This window comes from Vicia villosa, unplaced genomic scaffold, assembly GCF_029867415.1.
Source record: "Vicia villosa cultivar HV-30 ecotype Madison, WI unplaced genomic scaffold, Vvil1.0 ctg.005589F_1_1, whole genome shotgun sequence".
NCBI lineage: Eukaryota > Viridiplantae > Streptophyta > Magnoliopsida > Fabales > Fabaceae > Vicia > Vicia villosa.
In genome coordinates, this window is record NW_026706651.1 from 6,824 (window position 1) to 15,971 (window position 9,148).

The 9,148-nt window shown below is 34.8% G+C and overlaps 2 protein-coding genes across 2 annotated transcripts; both read right to left on the minus strand.

Moving 5' to 3' along the window:
• Positions 1 to 316: 316 nt before the first annotated feature.
• LOC131642684 (uncharacterized) lies at positions 317 to 5,861 on the minus strand. The gene is made up of 9 exons (XM_058912904.1): positions 5,366 to 5,861; positions 5,170 to 5,256; positions 4,641 to 5,085; positions 4,159 to 4,546; positions 3,573 to 4,101; positions 2,263 to 3,483; positions 1,945 to 2,163; positions 983 to 1,840; positions 317 to 894 (listed from the first exon to the last, which is right to left on the minus strand). Exons 1-9 carry the CDS (start codon positions 5,859 to 5,861, stop codon positions 317 to 319), a joined length of 4,821 nt encoding a protein of 1,606 aa, XP_058768887.1.
• A 1,257-nt stretch (positions 5,862 to 7,118) lies between these two features.
• Positions 7,119 to 8,763, minus strand: LOC131642685 (uncharacterized). The gene is made up of 8 exons (XM_058912905.1): positions 8,748 to 8,763; positions 8,563 to 8,653; positions 8,356 to 8,483; positions 8,203 to 8,275; positions 7,967 to 8,114; positions 7,704 to 7,861; positions 7,487 to 7,607; positions 7,119 to 7,410 (listed from the first exon to the last, which is right to left on the minus strand). The coding sequence occupies exons 1-8, from the start codon at positions 8,761 to 8,763 to the stop codon at positions 7,162 to 7,164; spliced, it is 984 nt and encodes a 327-aa protein (XP_058768888.1). The 3' UTR covers positions 7,119 to 7,161.
• Between the last annotated feature and the right edge of the window lie 385 nt (positions 8,764 to 9,148).

Sequence of the window (9,148 nt, forward strand, 5' to 3'; positions counted from 1 at the left end):
TGATGGTACTTAGATTGTAATCACAGATGGCTCTGTAATGGATTTAAATTATGGTTATCAACGTGAATATTTTTACTATGCTGAGCTTTGAATTGTTGATGTTCTACAATCATTGATATTATGGCAGCTATAATTCATCGTAAGTCTTCAATCCAGTTGTACAGATGAAAATAAATTATCAGTATGCAAAGATGATATCAAATCTTCCATTCATGACAGTTAATAAGTTGTTTAAGTTGTAAGCTAATTTTAGGCAACTGAGCACAAAACATATACCAATAACAACAGGTCCATAAATATTGCAAAAACTTATAGACTACACATTTTCAAACACTTCTTTGAAGACAACATTTGTTGTGGTGGTCAATGGAAGTTTCTCCTTATCATGGATCAAGATTTTAAGGCCTTTTCTGCTCTTTACTCTTGAAACTGCAACATATAACTGGCCATGGCTGAATACGCTCCTCGGTAAATATATGCCAACATGATCCAAAGACTGACCTTGAGATTTATTAATAGTCATAGCATAACAGACTGTTATAGGAAACTGTCTTCGTGTCATCCTGAATGGCCATGGCGTCTGCGTTGGAGTAATGTCCATTCGGGCAATATAAATGATACCGCCGATGTTCTTGCCTGAAATGATTTTAGCTTCGATGACATGATCAGCCAATCTTGTAACGATTAGACGTGTTCCATTGCATAAGCCTTCTGCTTGATCAATATTCCTGAGCAGCATGATTGGAGTATTTACTTTCAATCTGATCCTATGATTAGGAAGTCCCGACGTTCTCAGTCCATTCAGAAACTCAGGAGTTAAAACATCAAAACATTCATTGCCATCACCATCATGCGTGTCGACTGAATCAGAGCTTAGGTATTCTTTTTCATCCCCTGAAAATGCAGTGCCTTTATATTATGATCTCTTAAAGCTGGAAGTGAAAAATCGTCGGATAAATTTTCACAAAAAATTAAATATTACCTGGAAGATTGTCTAATACATAGTGATTTATTTCATCTACTGTCTCAATTGTTCCAGCCAATATTGCCCTTGACTGCAGAAAAGCTACATTATTGAATTTAGCTTCAAAATTTGGATAAGTGTTTTCGAATATGGCTCGAAGGGGATCATCGAAATTAGATATCAAAATATCTGCTGGGATATCAATATCAGCATAGCCATCGTTAGGTTCTGCTAGTTTTCCATCTCCAACTTTTAATATCCAATTTGAAAACCGTTCTAACTCGGATGCCGATATGGTCGTCCCAGATTGCTGAAGCCTCATGTTTTTTGTAAGTTTCAAAACCTTACAATGATCCCAAATGTATGATGAATTGATAGTTGCATGAATTATATCTGAACGGCTGCCTCTTGGAATAACTGGTAGAATCTGTCTGAAATCCCCACCAAACACAATTACCTTCCCACCAAATATTTTATCAGATGACCTGGTTCCACCCATGATATCTCTGAGTGTTTTATCCAAAGCTTCAAAACAAAATTTGTGACACATGGGAGCTTCATCCCAAATTATCAATTTAGATAGTTTTAGCATGTTACCCCTGTCACTACCTTTGTTAATGTCGCATGTCGAAGATTCAAGTGTGGGGATCGGAATTTTAAATTTCGAATGTGCCGTTCGACCACCGGGGAGCAAAAGGGATGCAATACCTGAAGAGGCAACTGTCAAGCATATTTGTCTTCTTGATCTTATGTAGGAAGCTAATGTTCTCCACATGTATGTTTTCCCTGTACCGCCGTATCCATACAAAAAGAATACCCCTCCGTTCTGGGTATCAACAGCCGTCAAGATTTGTTTGAACACATCTCTTTGTTCATCTGAAATAAAGTCAACACATAATTTAGATGCTTGATATTAGAAATATAAGTTTCTAATTTATATGAAATTCTTCTGCCTAATTGATGTTAACTACTATTTACACCTGTGAGGTTATTATACAGCGTATTAAACTGTTGAAGTTGTCCAGCAGGATCGTAGTTTCTCTCTTCGTAAATTAAATTATTTCCAAGCTCCTCATTTATGTAACCATGTGGTTTTGGCATTCCAGGAAAATCACTTAAACTCTTTCTACTGCGTTGAAGAAGTTTTTCAATTTCAATCAACGTCAGATTGAGAATTTCTTCATTCGTTAGACGCAGATCTGTTAAATGAACAAAATAAATAAATCGCTGGTAAATATTGGAATAGCATAGTAATATTATGTGTAATTAATTACTCTGATCATATTTTTGTAATATACCTCTGTTGTTTGCAATCCTTTGCTGAGAATACAGAATTCCATCAGATAACAGATGTTGAGTTTTACTCCATACATGCTTAGGCCTATTAATGCTACTTGACAATAACATGTGAACAAAAAGTAATCTCAAATAATGTCCAGAACCCCAATGAAATGCTTCTGTTATTGCAGCTATGAATTCTCGATCATCCCCAATAAATCCCATAGCAAAACATGCATCACGGAAAGTATCGTACCTAACATTGTTTACTGTCTTTATTTCATCGTAGCTTTTCGGCCCTTTGACATGTGTTAGCATCATCCTTAGATAGTACAACTCCCCAGTAGTTGGAGGAACCCAAATTAGTCTTCCAATTGTGTATCCCTTTTGTCTGGGTTTCCACTCTCTTTTTTTCTTAACGTATACAAACTTTGAAACAAAATTGCTATACGTTAGTTGGCGCGCTTCGTCGTATTTCTTGTTTGCTTCAAACCAAGAAGTAAACATCGACTCAGTAACGCTCGGTTTATCAAGGACTTTGGTAATGGGACTGACATCAGTATAAAAAACAGAATTTTGTCCCTCTCCATGAAAGTGAAGTCTTTCTACAGCTGGTTTTCTTCCGTGAATGGAAAAACCATAAATTCTCCAAGCAGCTTCACTTGGAGAAACGTACCTACAGTCAATATACTGCTTTATTTCATCGACGGTTTCGTGTTGCGAAACAGATCCATCTTCATTCATGACAATTGCAGCTGTTATTCTGTCGTATCCTTTGTTGATGTATTTAAACAAATATTTGACGGATGTGCTTTGATTGCACCATTCCATATTAATATGAGCTCTGTACTTCAACAATAACTTTGAATTGTAAGGAACAACAAATCTGTTATCAATCTCAATTCCATTCTTAGAAACTGTGTGTCCGTTGTCCCTTCGTCTATACACCGGATATCCATCTTGATCAACGATCGTATCACGTCTGAAATCTTTAGGGAAGTATTTAGAACATTTTCCTTCCTTCATACACGTAGAATTACGAAAAGCATTTCCGCAAGGTCCGTGTATCATGTGAGATTTGACCAAGTTATATAACTCTTCGTCGGTGTCTTTGTTTGGTATTTCTGCTGATATGATACGATCAATGTCAGCGGGTGTTGGGTACTTGCTCGACGGATGAAGGAAAATTAATATGTGCGCATGGGGCAACCCTCTTTTTTGGAACTCAATTGTGTACATATCTACAAATATAAAATTAACATATTAGTCTATAACATGACATAAAAAATGAATAAGGAAATTAAATTAATCAAAGTTACAAATTACTTACACGCAAGAACCTTTCCCATGATACTCTTTTTAGTCAAATCGGACAGTAACGAATCAAATTTCAATTTGAAGATTCTTGTTATGAGATCCGGACGATCAGACGCTTTCAGATTTGTAGAACTTAATACGCGCTGTATTTCTGGCCAATTGGGATTACATGTGAATGTAATAAACAAATCAGGGAAACCAACATAACTACAAATTGCCATGCCATCGAAGTATAACTGATCCATAAATCTACGGCTTCCAACATACGACGAAGGTAGGACAACTCTTTTCCCTGTAGCTGCACCACGTGTATGTCCATTTGTCCTAGCATCTGCAAGATGATCATACTTCCCTACTCGTAGTTTTGACTGATTCTTTCTTAACCATCGAAGTCTCTCAGATTCCATCATTGTAAAACCATCTACCAAAAACTGTTGAAATAACCTCCTTGACCTGAGAATTGTCTGTGCCTCGTTTTTTCTTGACTGAATCCTAAAGGCGAACCACTCTCTGATTGTAAGTCTGTTTCTCTTGGTTGCATCCTCCCATGGAACATCGTCAATTTCCGATACCGTGGTCGTTGTTTCTGCATTACGGACCGTTGTAGATCCTTTATTGCGATGCCGTATGTTTGGTCTGTAACCATCTTCGCCATAAGGGAAAAGTAAAGGATATTGAAAACCCAAATAAGAAGTGTGATATTCATCTATTCTCTGAAGTTGGCCACATTGTTTTTGCATTATAATATCCCTTTTTTCTGCAGTATCAACATCACCAACAATGAGAGCAGCAACTTCTGAAACTGTTGGTTGATTATATATTCTTCCATCATTTTGACGATCAGAAATGAGACGGAGTTTTAGATCTGCAACATTTCCTTCAGAAAGTCTATCCCTTGCCATCTTAAATGACTGAGCATGAACATTATGTTCATATAACATGGAAGACAACTTTTCAACTATATTAATATCAACTCCATCCCTTTTTCTGCAAAACATCCAACATATAGAGTTCAGAATGTTGAGAATTGCAACAACAAAATAATATACAGTGTTGAAACAAAGATGTATAAAGTAAAAACCTGAAAATATCAAATCTATTCTGAACTTCATGTTCAGTATCGAATATATATAGTTGGGCAAAACGGGCCTTTTCACCTGGCAAAGGTAACATGCTGCCTATACGATGACATGTTTGACCTTGAATACGATAGTTAGGGGGACCTCTACCATTATTAAATCTGTTATCCATTTTAGCACCCGGAGAAGTAAATGCGAACATCATATTGTAAAGACGAATTTGTTGTTGGAATCTTTTTGAGTCACTTTCGTTTTGTTCAAACAACAGGCTCTGCAATACGGGTGGAGGTTGTCTCAACAAAGGTATTTGAACCTTTCCTTCTCCACAACACATTGAGAACTTAGGATTAGCAGAATGTCGAGACTTGTTTTTCCTCTCCATATACCACATATTTGCACCACATTGCTGACACTCACATGATGGGTCACCTAAATCGTAGTATTCTCCTAAACAAAAATGTACAGGTAAAATAACATAATAGATAATGATTTTTTTAAAGAAAGAAACATATCAATAAAATAAAATACAACCTGATCTTTGAACATCTACTTCTTCAATGTCAGTGTCAAAACCTACTTCATGCTCGTCGTTTGAATAGTTGGAAACTGAACTGCAGGCTACAACAGCATAGTAAAAAATGAGTTAGAAAATATTATGTTATTATATTTGGTTAAATGTAAGAACATTCAAAATCGGTTAATAATCCATCACAATAAAGTTACTAACCATCTGAAGAATTACCGGAACCTTCATCCCCTTCACTGTCATCTTCGAAAAGTTCGTTGGTGCTGGAATCTGGATTAGGTGTATTGCTTGAAGATGCTGTCGCACCGCTCATAAACTGGTTATCAAATCTCCTTCTGAGGTTAACTCCTAAATTGTTGATGTTCTTTACAGAAACAACTCTTGGGCGTTTTTTTGCTAATGAACTTGGCAATGTATTCAATGTTGATATATTGTGAGTTTTCTGCTGTGTATTTCGATCAGTTATGGTGGAACTTGGAATATTTGGAGAAATAGAAGATAGTGGTAATCTGAAATGCGAAGATATAGTATCAGCAGGGGGTTGAGTTTGACATGCATTTTCTTTGTTCATTGCCGCCAATCCCTTGGCTCTCTTAGCTCGAAGAACACGCATTCTATGATGTCTAGCATCAAATTGCCTTTTTCTTCTGATAACATTCATGAAGTGATCATGCTCATCGCTTTGTTTCTTTTCCATGATTTTTTACTCTGAAGATACAATCATTCTGCAAAATATGGCTGAATATGCAGGGAAGCATGAAATATATAGACAAAGACTCCCTCCAAACTATTTGTTTATGGAGGGAAAAAGCTGAATATGAAAAGTTTATGTCATCTCCCTATTTTATGCAGTTAAAAATATTGTGACTTAATCATTAAATAAGCAAAAAATGAATGCACCAAGCAACCATAATTGCATGAAGCGTGCACAAATAAGATGAGAATGTAGAGCAAGCTATAGTTTATATGTCAGGTAGGTATGATGGTTGACATAATGCTGGTGCAGTTTTCAAGAGTGACATTAAAAAATTTGTAAAACACATTTCGTGAGGATATATTTAAATAATGCATGCAGTATTCAAATCAAGTTAATGAATTAAAAAATTTTGCATGAGAGGAATCTGTTGAATAAGCAATTACTGAAAATATCATTGCCAAAATTATGTTAATTGAGAAGTGAATAATTAACTTAAAATGCAAGACATTACTGTAAATAACATTGACAAAATTATGGTTTAATGAAAAAATACTGTGCAAATCAAAACGATTCTGATATACAATTTATTATTCAAAAATTAATTTTCACTTGCAGGTAAGAAGAAATATCATGTAGGATGGTTTACCACTAATTCTTTTTCCAATTCATATGGATCGTATAATCGGACAACATATCACGCAATATTAAACACAAACAACAGTTAATATATTTAGCACTGTATAATCGGGCAATATATCTTGCAATATTAAACACAAACAACATACCATACATCATTGCTACAGAGAAATTATAAGAAAACCAACATGATAATTGATATTTGATATCATATGACAAAATGATAATTGATATTTAATCCATGGATAGTAACTCGTGTATCTTGTACCAAAACATTAAAACAACTGTCAAGAAAATATCACAAAATAACAATAATGATGGAAATTAAAATGGTTCTGGTGGAGTCTTCATGCATCAGATTCAATCTTAACTTTCTTTGCAGGCTTGGTTCCTGAGAGCTGGGTAGTACCATACGCTTGTAATTCAGAATCTACAGCATCAAGATAAACAGGACTTCCTTTGGATGGAGTATTGGTCACTTGTTTATCAGGATCATTTTCTCCATATGCTGACAACGACTCCTGGAAGAAAACAAATTAACAGTAAGTATAAAGAAAATACTGTAATTAACAGGCTAAAGTTTAGTCAACATTAACATACAATGGATTCATCGATGGCTGGAACAACTGGGTTTTGGTTTAAAGATTTGCTATCTCCCTGCAGATCAGATATTGAGATGAAGATTAAGATACAAATATTGATAAATAGACATATGTAGATGTTCAAAGAAAAATTTCCATACTTCATCAGTAATATAATCTTTCTCAATTTCCTTTACAAACTCTTCATCATAGGAAAGTTTCCAAACAGATGCTTGGCCAAATGTTGGCTGAACTTTAGCCCTAAACGCCATCTTTTTACCAAGTAGCATGTCAAGATCATCTGGATATATCATTGGGTCGTCGTCACCTTCCTGCACATTAAATTTAATGTAAGTACTTCATTCATATACAAATAAACATTAAAATAGGTAATGAATTAAAATGAACCTCAAGCATTGCTTTATAAATACTATCAGCAGACTTTCCAATAATGTCGGCACAGTCAGAGTCCCAAAACACAAAGCGAAATTTGGAATCACCATCAACCACATATATGTCAACTCGATACCTTTTTACATAAATGCATAGGAAAATACAATTAGAACATTACAAATATTGAAACATGGCAAATGAATTAATCTGATTAATAATTGAAAAATACAACCTTGGTATGGCATGTTCTACATTCTGTCCACATGAACATTTGTATGGATTGTTCACATCAGATGCCTTTAAAGAACATTTAGTACACCCATAATAAAACCAACCGTGTTTTGAGACAAAAAATCTTTGAGTTGTTCCAACAGTAACGCATAACATGTCCTAAGATACAATAAGTTGAATATAAAAAAATGCAACACTCTAACAAAAATCATCTGTATAAAATAATATTGATCTTACTATTTGAAATTTGTCATAACCATGTACCTGTTTCACCTTGCAAAGTTCACTGAGAGAAATACACTTGGCCTTATGAACGAAACTTTCGACTGGGGTGAATTGAGAGGCACCAGACCAAAGAGACATTCCCTTCGAAGACTGCGAAGGCTTTTCAGTCTGCTCATTTGACGGTAACCTGAAACATTGAACCAAAAATGAATGTAAATGATGATAAATTTTAAGGGAGCTTATTATACTTTAAGAATATAACAATTTGTGTATACTTTGATAAATACTCAGTTATCTCTGGAATGTCTTCGTTAATAAGCAACTTAGATCCACTCCATCCATTTGAGACTGAAATAGACCAAAATTAGAGTATCAAATTTATTGCTCTGCGGATAGTATTTGAAAAATAGGAGATTGTTGATACAAACCTTGTGATTCCTTTATCATTGCATGAGTTAGTATTATTACAATAGCACCACTGTTTTTTTCGTCGTGGTAGAAGTCCAAAAATTTTGTTCCGTAACTCTCCCATAATGTGCAGTTAACAATGACTCCTCTGCAGAAATAAACATAAAAATATCAATAAGATAATAATGATGGAACACAGTTGTAATATTTGAATTGAGATAATTTACTTCAAGTCTTTAAGACTCAATGAAACAAATGATTTTTTTCCAGAATTGTTGTATTGAAAATTGTTGATTTCTTGAACCACACCAATGATATCTACAAAACATAGTGAAAGAGAAAGTTAAAATCAACTTCTGTAATAATAAACAACATTGTAGTATGAAGAAATCAAATGACCTAATATATTTACCTTCAAGTCGGTTCATCTCACAATTTCCTCCAAGAATATCATTAAAGTCTTTGAAAAAAAATCTTTTGGGAGGAAGGTTCTGAATTTCAACTTCCTTAACAGTTGTACCACCAATAAACACAAATTTCTTGTCGTGATCACAAAGCTTCCACTGAAAATCGTTTTCATAAACAGTTCCATTGTTGATTATGCAAGACATGTTTTCGCGTATTCGTGCTTTCCATTTTGGTGTGTGGTCAGAACGAATCAAAACTTGTATCCTATCACCCTGACGATGACAAACAACAACAATATCATAACTGAAAAATATAATAACCTAATAAACTTGTTGAGAGAATACGAAGCATTACCGATACGTCCATTATAACCATCTCCAGATGCTCCTTACCCTTGCTGTTGAT

Coding starts and splice junctions, on each gene's coding strand:
- LOC131642684 (XM_058912904.1), bottom strand. CDS start 5,861: ATGGAAAAGAAACAAAGCGATGAGCATGATCACTTCATGAATGTTATC. Junction 4,102..4,158: donor GCAATAAAGGATCTACAACG/GTCCGTAATGCA, acceptor GTTCCATGGGAG/GATGCAACCAAGAGAAACAG. Junction 3,484..3,572: donor CATGGGAAAGGTTCTTGCGT/GTAAGTAATTTG, acceptor TTATATTTGTAG/ATATGTACACAATTGAGTTC.
- LOC131642685 (XM_058912905.1), bottom strand. Junction 8,276..8,355: donor AATGATAAAGGAATCACAAG/GTTTGTATCAAC, acceptor GGTCTATTTCAG/TCTCAAATGGATGGAGTGGA. Junction 8,115..8,202: donor ATAACTGAGTATTTATCAAA/GTATACACAAAT, acceptor TCAATGTTTCAG/GTTACCGTCAAATGAGCAGA.